Source organism: Lichenostomus cassidix, chromosome 9 (genome assembly GCF_008360975.1).
Source record: "Lichenostomus cassidix isolate B80296 chromosome 9, HeHo_3.0, whole genome shotgun sequence".
Taxonomy (NCBI): Eukaryota; Metazoa; Chordata; class Aves; order Passeriformes; family Meliphagidae; genus Lichenostomus; species Lichenostomus cassidix.
The window spans coordinates 956,504-980,261 of NC_139490.1; the positions used below are offsets into that span (position 1 = coordinate 956,504).

The window sequence follows — 23,758 nt, forward strand, 5'->3', positions numbered from 1 at the left end:
AGGAATGGAAGAACACTTCAAGCATTAGAAACAGAAGGAAAGAGGATGCAGGACGTCTGAGAGTCTAATTGTTGTGTAACTATAAATACAATGGCAATGTCAATACAACTGTAAAGGAACAACACCACCAAAAAATCCCAAAAAAACAACAGACCGAAAATCCCGATTTAGAGCAAAAACTATACATTTTTATCACGTTCCGGACAGAACTGTTTGGAATCTCACAGTGAAAGCAGACGCTGGAGTATGATTTCATCTTAACCTGATCTGTGCCAGGTGTCCCTGCCGGATGGATGGCATTTGCGGTCCTTCCCAACCCACCCCAGCCAGTGATCCCATGATACCACTGACCGCACAAAAAACCGCTCACTGCAAAGTTCTGATTGCTTTTACCCTGCAAAACCAGCCCCCGGAGCCCAAACACTCTCAGGTGTGCTGGGACGCGCACGGGGCGCTCCTGGAGCTGCCGAGCCGAGCCGTGCCGTGCCGTGTCCCCGCCGTGTCCCGCATCCCCACGTGCCGTGTCCCCGCCGTGTCCCGCATCCCCACGTGCCGTGTCCCCGCCGTGTCCCCCATCCCCACGTGCCGTGTCCCCGCCGTGTCCCCGCCGTGTCCCGCATCCCCACGCCGCGCTGACCCGGCGCCGCTCCGCCCCTTCCGCCGGCGGCTCCTCCTCCCGCGGCGGCATTAGCTCATCGCGGCGCGGCGGCCGCGGCTCCTCGCGGCCCTTTCTTCGCGCTGCCCGCCGCCCCCATGGCCCTGTGCAACGGGGACACCAAGGTGAGTGTCGCGGCCGCGGGGCTGGGTGCCGCCCGGGGCTCTGCCCGGCGCTGCCCGCCCGGCCCGGCCACATGGCGGGACTGCGGCCCGGGAGCGGGAACGGGAGCGGCGGGGCGCGGGGAGGGAACGGGGACCGCCCGCTGCTCAGCCTCAGCCCCGGCTGCTGGCGGGGCGCTGATTAATTCATTAGCTGATGAGCTGCCCGAGCGGGGCTGTAGCGCGGCGCGCTGCCCGGCCTGTGCCGCGGGGCTGCCCGGGTGTGTCCAGCCCGGACCCCGGGGCTGCCCGGGTGTGTCCAGCCCGGACCCCGGGGCTGCCCGGGTGTGTCCAGCCCGGACCCGCGGCCAGCCGGGACGGAGGGGTTCGGTTCGTTCAGCACAGATGCCAGCCCAGCCCGGGTCCCGCTGCAGCCACAGGGACAGGACAGGACAGGACACACGCGTGTCCGTGCGGCTCTGGCACATGGGGACACCGAGCGACCCGCGCGCCTCGGGAGCTTACAGCTCGTTTTGGTAATGCAGCTTCTCAACCAAACCGAGCACGCTGTTCGAGCCACTTCTGTAGCGGGATCAAAGCCTTGTTCTGGGGTTTTATCTAGTTTGCAAAAACCGTGACTCTGGGCGGTTGAGTGCTCAGGTGGTCCCTGTGAGTTTTGTGACACGCTTCTCCTTGGCTGGGGCTGCTCCTGGCTGCTCCTCTCCCCCCTTCTTCTCTTCTCTTCATCTAGTTTGCAGGAAGCCGTGACTCTGAAGGGTTTTTGAATACTCAGCTGGTCCCTGCACAAGTTCTCTGGCACGCTTTTCCTTGGCCATGGTCACAGCCTGCTTTCCTGCCCGGGGCTGCTCCTGGTGCTCCTGTTCTGTCCCAGTGCAGTGATGCCATGTGGAGCTCAGAGCTCATCCTGCACGGGTGACAGAGCAGTGTCTGCAGGAACCAGCAGCCCAGGGACACCAGCGTGACACTTACACAGTATCCCTGAGATAATGGCTTGGGGGCTCTTGTGTCCATCCTGGGGATGGCCTGAGTTTGAGGGAGCTACTTTCCTGTTATACTGTAAAATATGAGTGGCTGGTTTTAGACCTGCTGAATTTTAATACCACAGGGAAACAATTAAACTCTTGTAAAACCTGTGCTGGCTTGAAGGTGTGAGATCAAGGCTCCTGGTTTAGGCTTGTCCTGAGTTATTGGTGTGGGTGAGAGCTGAGGGCTCGGACAGAGGAGCTGCTGCTGCTTCCCGGTGCTCCGGAATGGGACTGGTCTGTATGAAAATGTGGTTTATAAATTGCATTAATGACCAGCCTGCGAGCACGTGGGTGTGTGAAATGCTGAAAAATGCCCTGATTCTGCACAAGTGGCTGTTAGGAACCTGCACACTTAGTTTAAAGCACTAGGCAGGTATGTGAGGAATAGGATTTGTGGTGTCCCTGGCTGGTAGTGCAATCCTGGTGCAAGTTCTCCTACCATAGCTCACTACAGAACTTGCAATTATTTGGGTTTGACACCAGATCTTCCAGTGATGGAAGATCTTTTGTCCTGCAGTGTCACTGTGGCAGAGCTGAGGTGGTGGAAGGAGGGTGACCCATGGTGTGGCAGCACAGTCAGGGTGGCCACATGGGACCTTGGTGCCATGGCTCAGCTCTGTGGTTTGCAGGGTGACTTGTGACTTGAATAAGCTTGGCATGCACAGGTTTTTAGTCTTGTTTTTAGTCCTGTTTTCAGTCCCACTCTCGGCACACCAGCGTGGTGCTCTGCCCCAGTGCCTGGACTGCCTGGGACAGCAGTCAGAGCAGCTCCCACAGCAGGTCTCAAAACCAGAGAGCTCTCCAGATTTTTGTGAGGATAGACAGGAAGTCAAGGAGCTCTAGTTATGGCTGTACTGAGGTGAAAAAGAGCTTTGACTAGCGGCTGCTCAATCCCCAGCAGGAAGAGGTGCTGGCTGCATAAGCCCTGTCCCTGCAGGAGCTGGGCTGTCTGGTGTCCTCTTAATCTCCCTGCTGGCACGCCTGTGCTGTACACAGCTCAGCTGCCATGTTGGCTGCACATGAACAGCATCTGTTCCTTTTTGGATTTCATCAAACCAAGTTTCCCTTGATAAATTTGGGTTTAAAACCCCTAGCCTTGGAACTGTGCCTCTAAGTAAGCAAAGCCAGATCCTGTGCCGACTTCTGCTTTTTTTCCTTTCCTCTCTGCCTGTGATTTATGGTAGTGTAGGTTGGGCTCTCTTAGTCCTGAACCTCCTTGCTGTTCTACTTGTCTGGTTAGTTCAGAGGAGTCTGGATCGCTGTCCCTCTTCTGCTGGGCTTTCAGGGAGGTTCAGGATTCAGACCTACTTTCCCTGCTTTAACAATGTTTCTCAAGCTCCTCCTGATGTAACTGAGCTCTTTCTGTTTTCACACTCCTGTCTCCCCCACAGCTGCTGCTCGTGCCCCATTAACCACACCTGCCTGCCCAGAACATCTTGGGGTAGAGCACTGAAAACCAAATTTTATTTATTAGCTACAGGTGTAAATGCTTGGCCATTGGTCCAACCTGGCTGATGCCAACAGGAACGTCTTACTCTTTATGAGAGGGCTGCAGAGCTCTGTCCCTAAATGACACAACCTGCTGCTCTGAAACAATTAAAGACTTGAAATAAAAAAGTAAGGCTGAATGGGAATAGAGTTTTCCCCAAGATGGGCTCAGGAAAGAATAAGAATGTTAGTCTCTCTCGCAAAAGCTGCTAATTTAGAAATTGCCAGGTGCAGATGTCCAGAATCTCTCTAAAAGTGATTCCCTCCCATGCACAGGAAGGGAGGACAGTTCTGGTGGCTCTGACTGTGAAGAGGCTTTTGCTGCTAAAGTCTGCTCTCTTTCAACATGTGCATTTTTGTTGTGTAACCCAGGGCTAAAAGTCATTAGGAGCTCCCCACCAGGCAACTTGGCTGCCAGCTGAAGGGCAAAAATTAAATATGTGATTTTAACCTGGATTTAGGCTTTTGAGGGATTTAGCACTATTTTTTCCCCTCACTTATGTTTTTTAATTAAGATAAAACCTCTTCCAGCTGGTGTGAACTTGGGAAGTTTCCGGTGTGTCTGTTGGGACATTGTGTCCCAGCAGGATGATGCTCTCCAGAATCACCTGTGCCTGATCTGGGGTGAATTCCTGCCCCAGGTGGAAATGCCTGAGCAGCAGTGATGGGAACACAGATGAGTCCTGGGCTGGAGGTTCTGCTGCCTGATTAAAACGTGCAGAACAACTCCAGTGTGCCATCAGTAGCACTTGAAATAAGGCTCCAAGATCTTTGGAGGCAGCATTTACCAAAGTAAAACCCTTCCCAGTTTTTCCTTCACCAAACTGCATTGGCAGGGAGACAGTGTAAGATTTAAATTAGGGGAAGAACACCCCAAAATAAGTAAATTCTTTAGGCAGGCAGTTTTTAGTGTTAAGAGTGTGGTTGTTCATTCTTTCTTGGAGTTCCTCTGATAAGGACACTTCCATGGAATAGCTGCTTCTTTTCACTTTTTGTTTTTTTGAGAAGAAACTTGGCCCTGTGCTTTTAGCACTCTTTCAGATTTAGCTAAAGTTGGCCAAGCAGTTCAGACGTGAGGAGCTCAGAGAGAACCACTGCTTTGTTCTGACGTGCAGTCTGCTCAAATGCTGCATTCAAAATATGTTGGGTTGGTTTTTTTTAAATCATTTAGCAGCGACATTTGTTCTCAATTTCCCCTTTTTATTCTCTCCAGGAGGCAATGTCAAGTGAAGTTCAGCATATGAGGCAGCATGATGGGGAAAAACATTTTCTGTTTGATTTTGTGCTGTTTTGCCTGAGAAAAAGGCTATGCTCTCAGTTCTCATGGGCTGTGCTGGGGTTTGTGTGCAACTGGAAAATGGGAAAGGATGGAGAGGCTGCAGATGGTGAACAGGCTATGTGAGCTCTTACTTGTCATTAGCATTTTCCTTTCCTAATTTGAGCCCTGTTTGGTTTGGGGGATGGGAGTGTCTGTGTGGCTGCTTGGGAGGGATGTGCTCTGCTGGTGTCCAGCCCCTTCATCTTGCCAGTGCCTCTACTGGTCCTCATAAGCATCAAGATTTTTTTTTTATTCATTTTGAAGTTTCTTGGCCGGTCTTCATCATTTTAATCATAAATTAGCATAGCTAATTAGCAAAGCCTCACACGTGTTAGTTGTTAAAGAGATCTGGCTTAGTCAATGGGCTGTCTGTGTAAAGCCAGGGGAGGTTTAGGAAACCTAAATATTCCTAATATGGATATTAGGAAAATTTTCATGACAGAAAAGCACTGGAATGGGCTGCCTGGGGCAGAGCTGGGTCACCATCCTTGGGAGGGTTCCCAAAACGTGTTGCAGTGGCACTTGAGGTGGTGACTGCGGGGTGGGCTGGGCTGATGGTTGGGCTGATGGTTGGGCTGACAGCTGGACTGGGTGCTCTCAGAGGCATTTCCAGCCTGGTGGCTCGGTGGTGCCATAGCAGTGCTGACGTGGGTGCTGTTCACAGCCCGAGAACGCCGGGGCAGAGCTCAAGGATGGGCAGCACCACTACGAGGGCGCCGTGGTGATCCTGGACGCGGGCGCGCAGTACGGCAAGGTGATCGACCGGCGCGTGCGCGAGCTCTTCGTGCAGTCCGAGATCTACCCGCTGGAGACGCCTGCCTTCGCCATCCGGGAGCAGGGCTTCCGGTAGGTGCTGCCTGAGCCTGGTGCTGCTGTCCCCTCTGTCCCCTGGCACCTGTGCCCACTGCCAGGACCTGAAATTGCAGTGTTCTGGGTGGTTCTGAGCGTTGTCGCTGTTGTGGTGGATGTGACACTCATGTATAGATGACATGACTTGGTCAATGGATGAAAAAGACCTAATCATCCTTTATTACTACAGAGTATCAATTGTTATTACTCCATTATTACTCTATTACTCTATTATTACTCTACTATCTATTATTAATTATTATTGCTATTACTATTCTTCATACTATTTCATAGCACACACGCTACATGTCCGTTGGCTTCTAACTTACTACATGTCAAACTCATTAGCTACTTATAATTAGAACGCTGTCTTTGTAACAACAGCCTCCTTCACACAGGTGCAGATTTCTCCAGGGTTGTTTTTTTGTTTCTTGTTCGTGCTGACACCAAGATTCTCACTGGTGAGAATGGATTATTTCAATTTCGTGCCTGGGAACTGAGGCAGACTAGTTGTGGCCATAGAAACACCTGAGCTTTGCTGGGGATGCTTGGGCAGAGGTACCATTTGTCTCTATGCCTTTTTGCCCATTTGTTTCTTATTGTCATTTTAATCAATTCCTAAGTATCATTCAAGAGGTTGCATTTTAAATATCCACAAAACTTCGGATGATCTTGCTGTTTTACCTGTTGAACTGGGGTAGCTGTTTAGTCAAGGAAACAAGTTTTGTGAGTTTCTAAAAATTATTTTATAATTTTGGGTTTTTTTTAATTTGACTAACTTGTGTACTGAAGGTACTGTGGTAAATCATGCCAGGTGTTTCTGGCAAGCAGCTAAAAAAATCCCCTAGTTGACACTGCCGCTCATTGTTTGCAGTGAAAAAAGGTCTCACAATTATTTAGTACTTTGTGCATTAATTTTTCATGTTTTATTAGGCTTTTTAGGATATGCATCTCTTCTGTGTGGGGAGAATAAATATCCTGAAGTCTATAAATCACCAAATATTTGTACTTACTCATCTGTTTGGTACAAATCCAGAAATATGGTGCACATGGGCTTTTTGGTTGAGCCCAACAATAGATAAGACAGTGCTGCAGAAGTGCATTTTTCCAATCAGTGCTAATTAGTGAAGCAGTGTATGTGTTGGTGCAGGTTTGTATTGGGAAGAACTTCAGCTGAAGGTTCCTCAGAGTCTTGGGATTAGACCTGTAGGACTTGTCATTGCAAACAGCTGCTCTCTAAAATGTGGCAGAGGCTCTTGGTCCAGGTCACTTCTCAAGGCTGGCTTTTCAGGGCAGCCAGGTTGGTCAATAGCTTTGTGTCCACAGTGTTGGTCAATCAACAAACACAGCAGGCTCCTCTATCAGCCTCAACTCATAGTTTTTTAATTTAATACTAGGAGACATTGCACAACCTCTCTGTATTCTGTCGAATTTCAGTTGGTATGGAAAAAAACTTTTTAAGGCTTTGACTAGAACAATTTTGACTTCTCAGAAGAATGTACAGTTTGTAGGTGTGGCTGTATTCCTTTAATTTCTTCTTAGAATCCAGGGAGCAGCTGGGTCTGTGCCAGGGCAGGGTTGGGATGGAGATCAGGAAAGGTTCTTCCCCAGAGGGTGCTGGCACTGCCCAGGCTCCCCAGGGAGTGGGCACAGCCTGAGGCTGCCAGAGCTCCAGGAGCATATTCTGTGATTCTAATTAATATTAAGTAGTGTTCTGTACATCTGGCACTTGAGCAAATGCCTCTGCTCTCCAAAATGGAGTTATTTGGAGCAGTGATGCCAGCAGGCACAGGGAGACTTCAGGCTCTTTATAGCAGTGCAAGCTCAGGAAATGCAGTGTCTCCATGCTGACCAGCAGTGGCTGTGCCAGAGCAGCAGGGAGGAGCTCAGGGTGGCTCAGTGTAAAACTACACCCACGGCAGCTGGGCTGCTGCCAGAGCTGGCCTGGAGAGCCCAGCAGTCAGGGGAAGAGCTGCTGTCCCCTTGCAGCTCCATCCCTGCTGGGCTGCAGGTGACCTCAGTGCCATGAGTGCCACTGGGCTGTTTCTCCTGGTGCAGAGCTGGCAGCACAGTGCCTTTGCTGCTGCTCAGAACCAGAAAAACTGTGCTGTCACTACTTGCACGGAGCTAATGCTGGGAGAGTTATGAGATACATTTAATCCCATTTATGCAACTTCTGTCTCCTTTGGTTTTGTGTTGCTGGTTCAGAGCAAGTTTGATGTTCTCTGTGAAGCAAACAGTTCTCAGTCCAAGGTCTGGTGCTCTGTTCAATCCCAGCTGAGGCCAGAAGTGTTGCCCAACTGCTGCTTCTGCAGTTCACGATCTTGTAAATCATTATGGTTTGCAAAAACTCTCCCTTCCCCTTTGAGATGGTTTAATTTTCTTTTATAGTGTGAAGTATTAACTCCAAACCCCATGTGATTGTGTGTATTGCACGTGTAATTCTCAACTTGTTGCTAATGCCATCTCTGCATAACCTGAATGGATTAAGGGACATTTTTTCAGCAGATTTAGGAATTTGGGAGTGGATGTTTTGACTGCAGCTCCCCTCCAGATGTCACAGAATTCATTAAGTATATATATATAAATGATATATATTGTTGCTAATACTCTGCATTTGTCCCAGCCATCCTGCTGGTCTCTTAGCTGAAGGTTGGCTGTGAGGAATTTAAAACACAGGCACTTTTTAAGATGGTTTATATTTGACTTTGTTTAACCTGGGGAAGTACCTCCCTGAAAACCTGCTGGGTTTGAAGGCAAAATCAAGCTACATGTTATGGTATCTGTGTTAAAATGCCTGTTAGAAAGTATCAGTTCTAAGAGTGATGTGAGACAATGTCAATGCTTCGAGTGACTAGATTTCAAAGTGAGCAGTGTATTTGTATTGATGATTTCCCCACGTTCTGCCTGCAGAGCCATCATCATCTCTGGAGGACCAAACTCGGTGTATGCAGAGGATGCTCCGTGGTTCGACCCAGCCATCTTCACCATCGGCAAACCTGTGCTGGGCATCTGCTATGGCATGCAGGTGCTGTGGGGACAGCAGACACCTTGGGGCTGGGAAAGGTCTCTCAGGGCAAATCCAGCCAGTAAATCTTGCCCACAGCCACCCTGTAGGGCTCATTTCTGCCTGGGCTGAGGGGCAGTGCTAAGGAGCTGCTTTCAGACAGGCAGTGCTGCTCTTTGTTGATGCATTGAGCTTGCTGCTCTGCCTTGTCTTAGAGTGGCTTTAGGCTGAAGGAGGGCAGGTTTGGATTAGAGATTAGGGAGAAATTCTTCTCTGTGAGGCTGGGGAGGCCCTGGCACAGGGTGCCCAGAGAAGCTGTGCTGCCCCTGGATCCCTGGCAGTGTCCAAGGCCAGGCTGGACAGAGCTTAGAGTCACCTGGGACAGTGGCAGGTGTCCCTGCCATGGCAGGGGTGGCACTGGATGGGATTTAAAGTCCTTCCAACCCAAACCAGTCTGGGCTCAGTTGCATAAATGATTTTTCTTTGCAGCAGTACTGTGAATTGAGTTCCACACTCCTTTTTTGTCAGAGTAAATACAAGCTGTCAGTCACTCATTAATTCTGCCCAGCTGGTGTTGAAGAAGGCACCTCTCCTGGAAACAAGTGAAGCAGTGTTTTGAGAATGGACTGTTTCTAGCATAGTTCTTAAGGGTGCTTACACTCCCTCACAAAAACAGAAATAACCCTTATTTGCCTTTGGACTCACTGGTGATCCTGCAGGGATCTGGTAGATCCAAGCTGAGCAAAACAAACCTCCAAGGAGACAAGGGCTGGATTAGGTACATCACTTCTGCTTGTGCATCTTGGTTTTCCCAGGCTTAGGCACAAAATAAAACTAAGGGAATAAATTCAGGTTTTTGATGTGACCTCAGATACTCAGCTGATTTGCAGAGCAGCCATTTCTGAGGGGACGAGCTGTGGAATTATGGAATATACATGATTTTGCAGTTCTGCCAGTCAGAGTGAGGTGTGAAGAGCTGCAGACTGTGAGGTGCTTTCTCATGGAGTCCTTTTGCTCTGCAGATGATGAACAAGGTGTTTGGAGGGACGGTGCACAAGAAGAGCGTTCGGGAGGATGGAGTGTTCAGCATCACCCTGGATAACACCTGCTCACTCTTCAGGTGCACAGACTGTCTGATTTATCAAAGCAACATTAGAAATATCAGTCTGGGAAAGGGGGTCTGGATGAGGAGGTTATTAAAAAAAGGAAAAAGTGTGAAATTGCACCTTAGCTGATAATTTCTGATAAAACTTTTGCAAGTGTGGTCACAAATTGGCAGGTTACTCATTGAAAAAAATATTTAGGTATAACTTCCCAGCTGACCAGAAAAACAGTTCCTATTTCTGGGAATATTGTGTAAACCCCTTACTTCAAAGTCTTCATGGAGACGCTGTAAGTGCACCATGACCTGAGAATATCTGAGTTGAGCTCCTGTCTCCTGCTGTGCAGTGCTCTTGTATTGGTTGGTGCCCATCCAGTTTTGGAAAGGACACAGAAAATCCAAACCCATTATTTGTCTAGCTTCCTTTAAAATTGCTTTGCTATGTTTTATAAAACCAGAATTAGATTTCTTGATAATTTTGTCAATGTATTTCAAGTTCTGTGTAAAAAGTCTGTTTACTCATCCCTGGCATTCCAGTTTTATTATTTTCCCTCTGCAGGGCTCCTGCAGAACAGTCTGATTGCCCAGAACTGCCCAAATTGTCCTGCAAACACATAGTTTTGAACAAGAAAAGTTCACTGTGTAGAAACAAAAAGCAAGACTCCCAGTATCCTGATTGACTCCAGATGCCTCTCCATGCCCCAGAGGGGATACTTCAATACTGGGGTGTTAATAAGGGGAAACTGGGAATTAAATCTTCCTTTTTTCTTGACTTGATTCTAGTTTTTAATCTTTGTTTAGGGGCCTTCAGAAGGAAGAGCTCGTGCTCCTCACTCATGGAGATAGTGTGGATAAAGTGGCTGATGGATTCAAAGTGGTGGCACAGTCTGGGAACATCATAGCAGGTATTTGTTTTATCCTGGATTTGTCTTTTGATAATGTTGTAAAGGAAAGGATTGTGGCAGACAGGAGTTAGAACCAAATGGGAACAGAATAATAGCTCTTGCTATTTAGTTGCCGAAAGAATGAGTGGTTTTTAACAATTTCTGGTGTGTGTTTGCATGTTGAGCTGTCATGATAACAAAGAAACAGTCTTTAAAAGGAGTGGTCCTGATTTAAATGTGGTTTAAGTAAAATTTAACACTATTTATACAGTTTGTTATTTTAGAGTATGCATGTGTTATTTGTCTTTGAAATAAAATGTTCTGTGCCCTTAAGGTGGGGGAGAGGGAGATGTGCACTGTCAGTGGGGTTTGGGTTTTGCACTTAAACAGTACAAGTGAAGCACTGTTTAATTATTAAAGCTTTATTAACTTGTTATTGTATTTAATATTGCATGAACGTTCAACTGAGCAAGAATAATGCAGGTACTGACAGCAGGGTTTTAACATCACACACAGATTGTCACAGGAGATGGTGGGACCTTAGAATGTGGGGTTTGAAAACCACTGGAGTTACTGAATCCCAAAGAGCCACTTGGAGTCTCTTGCTTGACTTGGGTGTGCATTCAGTTCCAGCTTATCTATTGCTTTTTGTTTTGTCATGTGTACCAGGAATAGCAAACGAGTCCAAAAAGCTCTATGGGGCACAGTTCCACCCTGAGGTGAGCCTCACAGTGAACGGGAAGATGATCCTGAAGAACTTTCTGTACGACATTGCGGGATGCAGCGGCACCTTCACCGTGGAGAACAGAGAGCTGCAGTGCATCCAGGACATCAAAGAGAAAGTGGGCTCCTCCAAGGTCCTGGTGAGTCACACTGCAGGGTGAGCTGCAGAAACACTGGCTGGGGTTGACTGGGAAACGGGGAATTGTCGTGACTTGGGTCATACATTGCCAGGTTTTAGGGAAGTTTCTCAGCTGGGACAATGCATTGTTTGTGGTTTCCCTGCAAGGTGTTGGCTGTAGGTCAATATTCTGTTCTGTCCCTCCTGGCTGGGCCTGGGTTATGTTTTAGCATGTTGTGGGCTGTGTGCTACCTGGGTCATGTGTTACCTGGGTTGTATGTTACCACATTGTGGGTATTACCTGGGCTGTGTGTTACCTGGGTTGTGTGTTACCCCGTTGTAGGTGTTACCTGGGTTATGTTTCCACGTTGTGGGTGTTACCTGGGTTGTGTGCCACCCCGTTGTGGGTGTTACCTGTGTTATGTATCCATGTTGTGTGTTACCACACTGTGGTTGTGTGTCATCTGGGTTATGTGTTACCCCGTTGTAGGTGTTACCTGAGTAATGTATCCCCATTGTGTGTGTCACCTGTGTTGTGTCCCCATTACCCGTGGCCAGCTGACCCCTTTGGCTGCCCTGGCAGGTGCTGCTGAGCGGCGGGGTGGACTCCACGGTGTGCACGGCGCTGCTGAACCGCGCGCTGAACCGCGAGCAGGTCATCGCCGTGCACATCGACAACGGCTTCATGCGCAAGAGGGAGAGCCAGGCTGTGGAGGAGGCCCTCAAGAAGCTGGGCATCCAGGTGAAAGGTACTCATCTCTGCTCAGTGCTTCTTACACCAGGCATGCCTTCTCCCAAATCTGCCCTGACTGTTGGGTTTTGCTGATCTGCTGTTCCCAGGCTCACGTACCAAAGCCAGGTTGGGCATGTGGAACCACCCAGACCTATTCACACAATTTAAACTAAAGGTGTTAGGCCTTAGTTACTTGATTTTACTTTATTTACAGTGAGCTGCCCCATCTCTTCAGTTGTTGGGGCACAGCAGAGCTCTGGGTTTGTGCCTTGGTCACTTCTCTGCTGAGGGATGCTGTTCAGTTGCTGTAGAACTCACTGGATTTCCATTTTCTCCAGTATCTTCATTAACACTTGGGGCTTTATTTCTTATCCTGGATTTCTTTCTTTGTAAACTGTGAGCTCATTTGGGTGATTGAATGCTGCTACAGCCAAAATGACTTTTTCACGGCGTTTTTTCCTGCTTTCAAATAGGTGCATTTTAGTGGTTCTGGGGTGGCTTTTTGAGAACAGGGTGTTGACTGGTCAAAGGTTGGACCTGATGGTCTTGGAGGTCTTTTCCAACCCTTGTGATTGTGTGAAGGAATTCATTGAGAGAGCAGAGTGTGCCCTGATGTGGCTGATGAGAAGGCCCAGAGTTTATTTTTGTACCTCAAATAGGAGGAGGTCAGAGAAGACAGAGTTAGTGCCAGCAGCAAGAGCTGCTGTGTCCTGCCTGGCTGATGAGTTATGAGCAATATCTGCCTGTTGTGCAGGAGTTCTGTGTTCTGCTCAGGCACTGTGGCACTGGGTGAGCAGTGCTTCCCACTGCCCTGGGCTGCAGTGTCCTCAGCTTTATTCTAGACACATCTTTTTCTAAATTTATTTTAGTTTTACTGGGTTTTTTTTAGTGAAAAATCCATGTCTCATTCTTACACTCTGTGGAGCAATAAACCTGGGCTCTGGCAGGCAGCCAGAGGAACAAATTGAGGGAATCCCTTTGCTGCAAATGCTCCTTGTGTAGGTCATGGAGTCAGGGCTGGTACAAGATGCCAGAGAGCCTCCCAGCTGATCTCTGCGCTGGGAGCCTCTCTTAATTTAGAGGCATAATGTAGCATGAGTAAATAGTGCATCATTTAATTTTGGTTGCAGAAAGGCCTTGGGGAAACACTGTCCTGTGAACTATTTAAAGCAAGTAAATTATCTAAGAGGGGAAGCAAGAGCTGCACTTGCATGTGGCTGTTAACCTCACCATATGGAAAAAGTAATAGGTTAATAAGAGAAATCAAAGGCTTTTGGTAAAATTAATTCTTGAGGTATTGAACAGCCCTATTCAATGCAGTTAACAGTCAAAGGACTGCAATGATTTTTATTTTTGATTTTTTTTTTTTTTTTAAAGCAATAAAGTGAAACTTTTATTTTGTAACCTGCATTAATATCTTTACTGACTTGGTAAAAAAAATCCCTGTGGTTTCCTGCAGTGGTGAATGCAGCCCATTCATTCTATAATGGCACCACAACTCTGCCCATCTCAGATGAGGACAGAACTCCACGTAAAAGAATTAGCAAGACCTTAAATATGACTACAAGTCCTGAAGAAAAGAGAAAAATTATCGGTGACACCTTTGTTAAGGTAATGTGTATTTGTTGTTTGGTTGAGTTTTTTTAATATTTTGATTTCTGGATACATCCTTTACTGTTTAATCAGCAGCATCAATACTTGTGTAAGCTGTGATGAACTTGGTAAGTGACAGGGGGAATATTTAACACTGATGTTCCTGTGCTCTGAAGATCTCTTTTCCATTTTTTGTTCAGCAAAAGCTGGGGTTCTGGGTCTGTTTAGCAGTGGGACAGTGTTAAATCATGGTTAGTTTCCTGACTGTGCTTTTACAGCTCTGTGGTGTTTGTTGCACAATCCATTGGCAACAAACACCACATCCTCTCCCTTGAGACCTTTGTGCTGAAGCTCTTCCTTTCTCTGCCCATCCAGATTGCCAACGAGGTGATTGGGGAGATGAACCTGAAACCCGAGGAGGTTTTCCTTGCCCAGGGCACCCTGAGGCCTGACCTGATCGAGAGTGCTTCTCTGGTGGCCAGTGGCAAGGCTGAGGTGATCAAAACTCACCACAACGACACTGAGCTGATCCGCAAGCTGCGCGAGGAGGTGAGCAGCCTCTGCTCCCCTGGCTCTCCCAGGAGGAGGAGGAAAAGAAATTAAAAACTCTCTTTTGCTGGTGTGACTGCCCTGCACTAATGGGTCCTGTTATGATTAGGCCCCTGAGATTCTCTTGTACTTTATTGCATTTCTTTCATTGCCTTGGGTCTGATTATCTGAAGTCCAGAAAGGTGTTTTAAACACCTTTCTGTGCACAGCTCTTCAGTATTAGCATATGAACCAAGGTAGGAGACTGCCCTGGTTTGATTTCCTGGCATTACAATGGTGGGCTCTCTAACTTACAGTAAAATACTCCAAGAAAGAGCCAGCACAGGAGAGACCTCACCCAGCACTCTGGGGAAGGTGCTGAGCTATCACCAACTCCCCAGGAGAGCTAATGATCCACATTTCAAATACTGATCACTGCACAAAGTGTTTTCAAGGCTTTGGGGTTGAACGTCCAGCAAAGACAAGAGACATTTGAATTTGTGAAGGCAGAGCCAGCTTGACCTTCCAGCTCTGTCTGCTCTGCTGGAGCCACAGATTCTTGTGGCACAAACTGGAATTTCCTGGTCTCACCCTCTGCCCTGCAGCTGGTCCACAAAGCCCACATTCACAGGGAATTTCTTCCAGTGTTTATGGAATCCTTGGCACTGGTGCTGTGAGGTCAGGCCAGTTTGGGTGCCAGAGCCTAAACATTCGAGGCATTTTGTTTGAATATGTGAGCTGGAGTGTAAATTGCCTTTTTTTTTTTTTTCCTCTTTAAGGGTAAAGTAATAGAACCACTGAAAGACTTTCACAAAGATGAAGTGCGAGTGCTGGGAAGAGAACTTGGTCTTCCTGAAGAGCTGGTGTGCAGACATCCCTTCCCAGGTATGGGAGCTGCTGCATCACAGCTGTGCTCTTTAGCAGACACAAAGTAGCTGCAGTGTGTTGGCGTGTAAAACTGATCTCTAAACACAGAAAAAATCGATTTGGGTTTTTAATTAAGCATGATCCTTCAGGAAAGATTATTTGAGAGCAGCTTGATAAATATATGTAACATTATATATATAATATATATTATAAATGTGTATTAGATATTGTATATAATATGTGATTTATGTAATATATATATATACATTCTATATATAAATGTATATAACTCAACGTTTTATAGTCAAGTTCACTGTCTTTGTTTGGTTTTGGTGGTAGAAGCCAAAGCAGGAATTCTCATTAAGTGCAGTGAGCACTGCCTGAGCTCCATGTGGATCTTACCTGGAGTCACAGCCTGACTCTGCCTTTCCACAGGGTATTTGCTGTCCTGAAAATCAATGCTGAACATTTCTAACACGAGTTCTCCACTAGGAAACAGCAAAGTAGATAATTGAGGGTTGGTTTCTTTTTGTCTTTTTGTGCTAAGATGACTGAAGTCTAGAAACAGCAGCACAATACACAGTACTCAATGACTGACTCAGTGTTCCACGTTTTCAGGTGAAAATCAGCTTCCTGTTCTTTAGGATAACATTTTTGCAATGTTGCTTTGCAGGTCCTGGCCTGGCAATCAGAGTGATCTGTGCTGAAGAGCCTTATGTGTGCAAAGACTTCCCAGAAACAAACAACATCTTGAAAATAGTTGCAGATTTTTCTGCAAGCGTGAAGAAGGTAACAAAATGCTGAATTTGAATTTGGAGTGGTGGCTCTGTAGGGACCTGCAGGGAGGTTTAGTCTGCTGAGAGGTTAAATTAAAAGGACTGGTTTATGCTCTCTAAGGAGTGATGTCTCCCAGCACAGCTCAGCTGAAGCTGTTCAGTGGAATTTTTAAACTTTTTATGGTTCACTTCTACACCTCCTGACTGTGGTGGCTGTAAGGCATTAGAGGGCTCTGTTCTGAGGTGTGAGTTCAAAACAACTTCCAGAACCTTTTTGGTAGATCCTGAAAGGCAGGGATTTCCATCTGCCTTTCCTTTAAAACGTATGGAATTGTGGTGCCACAAAATTGAAAAGTGCAGCTTTGTGGAGGAGAAGATGAGCACAGAAAAGGAGCTTCCCCTATGGCCTTGGAGATCTTCAGCTTAAAATACAGTCTAATCACAGAAAAGTGCTTTTGCTAATGTTTAATTGTCAAATGAGAGGTATTTTTTAAATAGTTCCAAAGGGCAAATGTAGATTAAACAAACAGCTACTTAAATTACAATTTTATTGGTGCTGTGCAAGTTCTGTTGGAGGGCCTGGGAGCTTTATTGAATTCCCTGTTCTTGTTCTTTATCCTTGGCAGCCTCACACTTTGCTGCAGAGGGTGAAGGCGTGCACGAGTGAGGAGGACCAGGAGAAGCTGATGCAGATCACAAGCCTACATTCACTGAATGCCTTCTTGCTACCAATCAAAACTGTAGGAGTGCAGGTACTCACTGCAGGCTGTTCTGGGAGCTGCTCCTGCCAGGGGCAGCTGTGGGAAACACCATCCTTGCTGCTCCAGGGGGTGGAAGTGCAGAGCTTGGCTCAGGGGCACACTGCAGGTGGCTGAGGCAGCTTTGTGCTGTGTGGGTGCAGCTGCTGGGATGGCTGAGCAGGGCAGTGCCAGGGGCTCTCTGGGGACATTGTCCAGCCCAGGGCTGCTGCCCACTCACACTGCTGCTGTCACCCTGCTGGCCCCACTGAGGCTCAGGAGTGTTGGCTGTGTTGGGTAAAAATCCCTGTTTCCTACATTTTACCATGGCTGTTGCCTTTTCCCATTCTTTTCTGAACTGTGCTGATCTTTCTCCTTGGAGGGAAGGATCTGGAGCAGTGCAGGGAGCAGTGGGATCTGTGCAGCAGCTGAGCTCCCTTTCCCTCCCTCTGGGGACAAGGGACACAAACCAAGTGCTGAGCTGGCACTGCCATGGAATTGTGTGCAGTAACTTGGGGGATTTCCTTACTGAGCTGTCATGGCTGTAAATCACCTTTCTCTGCACTCTCAGTGTTGAATTCCTCCTCATATTTGATTTTCAGCAGCCTGATGTTGTGTGTGGCTCCTGTGGCTCTTTGCAGTCAGCTTTGGTTACTGTTTTAGGCTGCAGTGTCATCAAATTTCTGTGCTTTGTCACCAAAATACCAACACTGGCCACTCTAGATGAGTCTTCCCACTCTGAATATTTCCTTTTACAGCTCTGTCACCTTGCTGTGTGTTTTCTCACCCACTCAGTCTCTCACTGATGTCACCAGCTCAGTTTTGGCTAAATGTTGGCCCAAACTGGTCCAGTCACCTGCAGGATGGGCAGGAAGGTGTTGGGGTGACACAGCCATGCAGTGTTTTATTTCTCTCCCCAGGGTGACTGTCGCTCATACAGCTATGTCTGTGGCATCTCCAGCAAAGATGCTCCACACTGGGAGTCCCTGATGTTCCTTGCCAGGCTCATACCACGCATGTGCCACAACATCAACAGGTAACTCTGAATTCATTGCATTATCTCCTTCATATGTGGAAGTTTAGCAGGTGCAAACACTTCCCTGTTTAATCTGGGGAGTCATTTTTAATGTGTCTGACAGGTGTAGCATACAGAGGTCACAAACACACAGTGAATCAAAACACAGATTTATTTCCAGCTTGAAGAGTAATTGATGGCCTATATCCTTGGATTAGACAGCATCCACCATAATTTATGCAAATCTCTTCTGCAAGACTCCAGGCTGGTGCTGAGCAGCTGTGGCTGCTGCAGTTTGGTTTTCCTTTGTCAGGAGGGGATTTGTGAGGAGCTGTCAGTTCTGATGGCGCAGGGAGAGCTCCAGAGCTGGGCAGTTTGATCTTCATTGAGCTCTCTGAGGATACATTTCCTACCTGCTCCAGTCCATAACTTTTCCAGCAGCTGAAGGTGCTTAGACATGAAATCAGCTCTGGGGAATTATCCCCTCCTTGCCTGGCTGTGGGATTTCTGCCAAAACCGCTTAGAATTGCTTTTAGCAAAACTTCATTTTCTCACATAAGTGACACCTACTGACAGAGCTTTTACTCTGAAAGGTGAGACCTGCAATTGCAAGATACCTGTTTAAATTAAGTTGAGAGGGGACAAGAGAAGGCATAAATCAGGATTGCCAGTGCAATTTCAGAGTATGTCAAAAAGCAAAAATAAAAGGCAATTTCTGGCTTTAGAGCACTGCTGATTTCTTTAAGCTCTTCTGGATTTATTGCTGCCTTCCTGAGCATCCCCCATCTCTGGGAGTTCTGCTCTCCCTGGGATCTTTGCAGTGAGGAGAGCACTGATATCATTGGTCTCCTGCCCAGCTGTGCTTGCTGGCTTTGTGTTACAAACAAAACCACTCAGTATAAACTGGAATATCTGTGTGCTTTGGATTTTGAACAACTCCTCCTGGCTTGTGTCTCCAGACTGAAATGAGTGGTGTGAGCACAGTGTGGTAAATCCATGCAGGAGGCCACTCAGACTCTGCTTTTTGTTCTGCAGCATCTGAAACACGAGGAATCAGATTTAAAAAGTAAAGCTGTTGTGCTGCTTTGAATTCAGAAGATATTTTTTTATGGATGCAGATTTATAAATTAGTCTTCATTAACAAGGTGTAGCATTTCATGGGGGGTTTGGTGGTTTCTTGTTAAAAATTGTAAGCAAAATGAAACATTATGCTGTTTTCTAGCTCAGATTTCTCACTGTAGCCCTAAAGATGCAGGTCTGAGGCAATCTGCTTTATTCTCTGTGTGGAAAATGTGGTTTTTTTCCCCCATCCTGTGTGTTGCAGAGTCGTGTATGTGTTTGGCCCCCCTGTCAAGGAGCCCCCCACAGATGTCACCCCCACCTTCCTGACCACAGGAGTCCTCAGCACTTTACGTCAAGCTGACTTTGAGGCTCACAACATTCTCAGGGAGTCTGGTAGGTGTTCCCCCTCACCCCAGCTTCCAGATCCCTGCAGACCTCATGGGTGTAGCTAGAGTGGTGCTGTCAACATCTACAAGCAAATAACTCCAAAAAAAGGGATCAACTAATGGGATGACAGTGAAAGGTTGTGGAAGCTGATAGCTAAAGGACAGGAATTAATTTTAGGGGATTTTGGGGACTGACTTGCTCCCAATACATCATGAAGTTCAAGCTTCACTGCAAACTTGTGCAAAAGTGCTCTCAGGCAGCTGAAAGTCACCCAAATCCCTTCTCTTTGCTGAGCTCAGTCCTCAGTGTTTACCTGAGGTGAAGAAACTTGACATAGTTTTTAAATAGTGTTGGTTTTGTGGAAAGCCCAAATGCCAGGTTTTCCCCATGGGGGTGAAGCTCACTGTGGTGGTTTCAGATTTCTTGACTTGAAGTCCAAGCTGTGTTTGCCAACCCAAGCCCTGCACAGGCAGGGAGTGTTGAGTCCCCTGGATGTGCTACCCAGGCACAGGTTTATTCCCAGGCAGAGTCTGGGAATAAAGAGTTCTGAGGTTCAGCCTTTTTAGTTTTCTACTTAATTACCTTTGGAGATGTGATCTGTGTGGGAAGCACTGCATCAGCCTTGCCTGCATTTCATATAAATCAAGTTACAACAGATCTCTCTTTCTGAGGATCCATGTTGAGTTTGCAGGGCTGTGTGAACAGAATTTGCACAGAATTAACCTCAAAAGGCTGAGATAACACTGTCGGCTGTGTTGGTAAAGCTGTAGCTGTGTCTCGCTAACTTTTGGTGACACTTGGCTTGGTGTGAATGAATTGCTCCTAAAAATAAGCTTGGAGTTATGGTTCAGTGAAAAAACCTTCCAGAGCAGCAGCTCAGGCCAGGGCTGGCAGAGGGAGAGAGGCTGAGCAGGGGGAGCTGCCACACACCCGAATTTTGGACTTCAAGGTTGTTGAAACTGGGAAATTGGGGGATTGTGCATGGCCTTTCAGGAGATGTTAAAAACTCAGTGAAATTGGGTTGTCTGGAGTTCCTGCTCACCAGCAGCAAGGGGATACTGCAGAGCTTTCTCCTGGGTGTTTCAAACACTATTCAAAGAATATTTCTAAGATTTATTTGTGCACAGCTCTTTATTGGGCTTGATACAGGGACAGCTAAACCCCCATGGTGATGTTCTGTGGGAAGGAAAGTGGTTCTTCAGTTGATTCACAGGGAATTACAGGGATAACACAGATTAGCTGGGATTTTTCTGTGTGCCTGCAAAGGCTGAGGATCATCTCAAGTGGCAATTTATAGAATCCCAGAATGGTTTGGGTTGGAAGGGACATTAAGGATCATCTGTTCCACACCCTGCCATGGCAGGGACACTTCCACTATCCCAGACTGCTCTGAGCCATGTCCAGCCTGGCCTTGGACACTGCCAGGGATCCAGGGGCAGCCACAGCTTTTTTGGGAGCTTGTGCAGAGCCTCCCCGGTGCTGATCTGCAGCTGTAGAGCTGCACAGTGCCTGTGACCCCAAACTGAGGGACCAGAGGGAGCAGATCCCACAGGATGCAGAAGCAGCTGCTGGTTTAGGGTTGGGAATGGCAGAACTTGTCCCTCCTGTCTGCACCCCAAACTCACCCCGTGTGCTCCTGTGTGCCCCAAGGCTATGCTGGGAAGATCAGCCAGATGCCAATCATCCTGACCCCGCTGCATTTTGACCGAGACCCCCTGCAGAAGCAGCCCTCGTGCCAGAGGTCAGTGGTCATCAGGCCCTTCATCACCAGCGACTTCATGACGGGCATCGCGGCCACGCCGGGCACCGAGGTGCCCGAGGAGGTAAGGGCAGTTCCCATTTCCTTCTCTGCAAAACCTCAGCTGCACGTGCCTCAGCCTGGCTTGCCTCTCACTCCAGTTGCTTTCACTTGGATTTTCTTGCATTTTTTTTCTCTGTCATAATATTCATTAGAATATTGTGGTGTTTTGGGGGAAAAAAAAACTAACAAAATGAGGGGCTGGCAGATGGGTTTGACAAAGTTGAAAGACTTCCAGCAGAGCTGAGCCAAAATAGCACCAATTAAAGAAGAAAGAATACCCCAGCCATTGCTGGGATTTGGAGTTAATATTTTCATCAGTAATTGGAAATTTCCTGGCGTTATGAGTTGCCTTTGTTTGGCACTTCTGCTTTGATTGGAACTTGCAGTTTAACATCCCAGTGTCCTGTTTGCTCTTTAGGTCACTAAAAGGACTCAGGTTCAAGCTTGTTTTTTTTTCTGGGAAACTTTATCCATGTCCAGTCAAGTACTTTGTCCCCCTGGGAATGCACTGTGGGTGAGGAGTAGGATTGACCTTTTATTTTAAACACACTTCAAGACCAAATGAGCACTGTTTAGTTATTAAAGTCCTCTGCTTTAAGGCAGCCTATCCATGACAAAACCAAGTTGCCACGTGAACTATCCCATTGTATAAAATGAGGGTTTGTTTGACCTCGGTGTTCGTGTTTAAAAATAACCATTTGGTTGTTTAAAAATAACCAAACACCACAAAACCAAACAAAAGCCCCACATTCTCCAAAATGGAAAACTGTCACTTTATGGCCAGCTAACAATGTGGTAACTAAATAGTACATATTACAGAGAATGATCATACTTATGGGGAAAATAATCATGTATTGTTAATTGATGCTTGCACTATAAACAGTGTGTCATGTAAGTGGTGTTGGGAACTGTGGGATTTTTAAGGAAGCTGAACTGCTGAGGATCATCAAATTCTCACCTGGAATATTACTGCTAGTGTGGATTAATTGTGAGCTCTGGAAGATAACTCACTGCAAACTCTTTCCTTTGGATGCCTCTTTTGGGTGTTTACTGAATTTTTTACCTTTTAGCTTGTTTTTATTTTGGCAGGGGTTTTCCCCAGGCTGTTGCTCTGTGTTTGGTGGCTCAGCTGGAGGGGTTGGTGTGAGGGGAGCCTGGGAGGGACTGGCAGGAACACCTTTGGACCTGGGGAGTTCAGGCTGTGCCACAAGTCAGTGAGTCCCAAATAGCTGCAGATACCACAAACCAGAGGTTTTCTTCCAGCTGGTTTTATTTCTTGCCTGGTGGCAATGAGCTGATAGCAACAGGCTCTTCTCTCTGGTGTCCAGCAGGATTGGTGGGAACCCTCAGGTTTTTCTCAGTTTTCTTCAGATGTGTATCACACACTTCCTTCTGATGCTGTGTTTCCCCTCCACCTCAGGTTGTGTTGAAAATGGTGGCAGAGATCAAGAAGATCCCTGGCATCTCTCGGGTGATGTACGACTTGACATCAAAGCCACCAGGAACTACGGAGTGGGAGTAACTAACTTCCCCATCCAAGTACTGTGTGCAGTCTAAACCATATCAGAAACCATTCCCAGTGTTGACATGCAGTACTGTGAAAGAGTGACTGGAGCTGCTGCACGGCCTCAGAGTGCTCTGCTGGAGCAGGAGGCTGCAGCTGGGAGCTGTGCTGGGGATGAGAGCGGCGTGGGGCTGAGGATTGTACGGGTACCCCGTGGTGGCAGCGCTGCCAGGACAGACCCTCTGCTTTGCCTTTGTCTTTCCACTTCCCCCTGTGTTCTCCTGTTAACCTGGCATCTCGGTGTCTCTTGGTTTTTGTACACTGTGTAAAAAGAGACAGTTTATTTACTTCTACCAAAAGCATTGTTACAGCCCAAACATGTAAAAGGAGTTAATTCTTTGTGACCAACCGCTTTGGGACGGATTTATTATAAATAAATATTTTGCCAAATGGAGTAGTGGGTGCTGTTGAGTCGTGGCTGTGGATGCTGTGTTCTGTTCTGTGCTCTTGGCCCCCAGCAGGAATGCTGGTCAGTGCTGACCTCTCCTGCCCTGCCCTGTCCGTGTGTCTGTCCAGCTGCTGCCCGGGGCACACTGGGCACTGCAGTGCCTCTGGCTGCTCTGGGCTTGGCACAAGGGCAAAGCTGGCACTGCAGCTCCTGCATCTGTGACTCCTGGTTGTCCCCAGCACTGTCCCTGCCGCCCCTGTGCTTCCCTTGTACTTGATGACAGTTTATTTTGTACAGGTTTGCTTTGACAGGGTTTTTTTTGGGTTTGTGTTGTGCTTAGCTTGGTCTGTAAGATCACTCTAGTCGTTGGTGTGAGTCCTGGCTGGGGGTGAATCCCCAGCCCTGTAGATCCTCCTGTCCCTCGTGTTCTGCTGTTGGTAGTGAAGCAATAATTTGAGATGGTTGCTGGACAGGAGCTTTCTGATGTTTTGAGGCAAAGCCATTTCCGTGCACCTGAGCATCCTGTCCTGCCCCAGGAGCAGTTGGATTCTGACCTGAGCAGGTTGCTGGGTGCCTGCTGGTACCTCCCCTGGGGGAACTGGAATGTGTATCCAGGCTCATCCCTCTTATCCTGCTTTTTTAGTTCAAGCAGTTGTGTTTTGTTCAGCTGCAAGATCTCTGTAGTATTATGTTGCAAAATACTTGGTTTAAACTGTTCAGTAACATGGAGTATTTCATGGCTGCAGCTCCATCTCTCTGCCCTTGCCTGGATTTGTGAACTGGAATAATGTTGAAAGTGTTTGTTCTATATTTTTGGTCGCACGCATTTTCCTGTTCTTACATTCCCTGCCTACACGTTATGGAAATTTGGGTTGGAAATTTCTGCTCCAAGGAAATGGCCAACTGGTGTAAATGTATTTTTTTGCCTGTGTCACTTGAGGGGTGGTTTGCACGAGGGGGAGGAGGTGGTGTGTCCCAGCCAGTGCTCCGAGGGCTGGTGGGGACAGGGGGGTGCA

The 23,758-nt window shown here is 47.4% G+C and overlaps 1 protein-coding gene across 1 annotated transcript; it reads left to right on the top strand.

Moving 5' to 3' along the window:
• Positions 1–643: 643 nt before the first annotated feature.
• Positions 644–22,748, top strand: GMPS (guanosine monophosphate synthase). The gene is made up of 16 exons (XM_085068894.1): positions 644–780; positions 5,273–5,454; positions 8,371–8,485; positions 9,487–9,584; positions 10,368–10,471; positions 11,120–11,313; positions 11,875–12,040; positions 13,484–13,635; positions 13,993–14,166; positions 14,925–15,030; positions 15,686–15,801; positions 16,415–16,540; positions 17,446–17,561; positions 18,865–18,995; positions 20,640–20,812; positions 22,211–22,748. The coding sequence occupies exons 1-16, from the start codon at positions 754–756 to the stop codon at positions 22,310–22,312; spliced, it is 2,082 nt and encodes a 693-aa protein (XP_084925020.1). The 5' UTR covers positions 644–753; the 3' UTR covers positions 22,313–22,748.
• Positions 22,749–23,758: the final 1,010 nt, after the last annotated feature.

Coding starts and splice junctions, on each gene's coding strand:
- GMPS (XM_085068894.1), top strand. CDS start 754: ATGGCCCTGTGCAACGGGGACACCAAG. Junction 13,636..13,992: donor TCGGTGACACCTTTGTTAAG/GTAATGTGTATT, acceptor CTGCCCATCCAG/ATTGCCAACGAGGTGATTGG. Junction 18,996..20,639: donor CAACATTCTCAGGGAGTCTG/GTAGGTGTTCCC, acceptor GTGTGCCCCAAG/GCTATGCTGGGAAGATCAGC.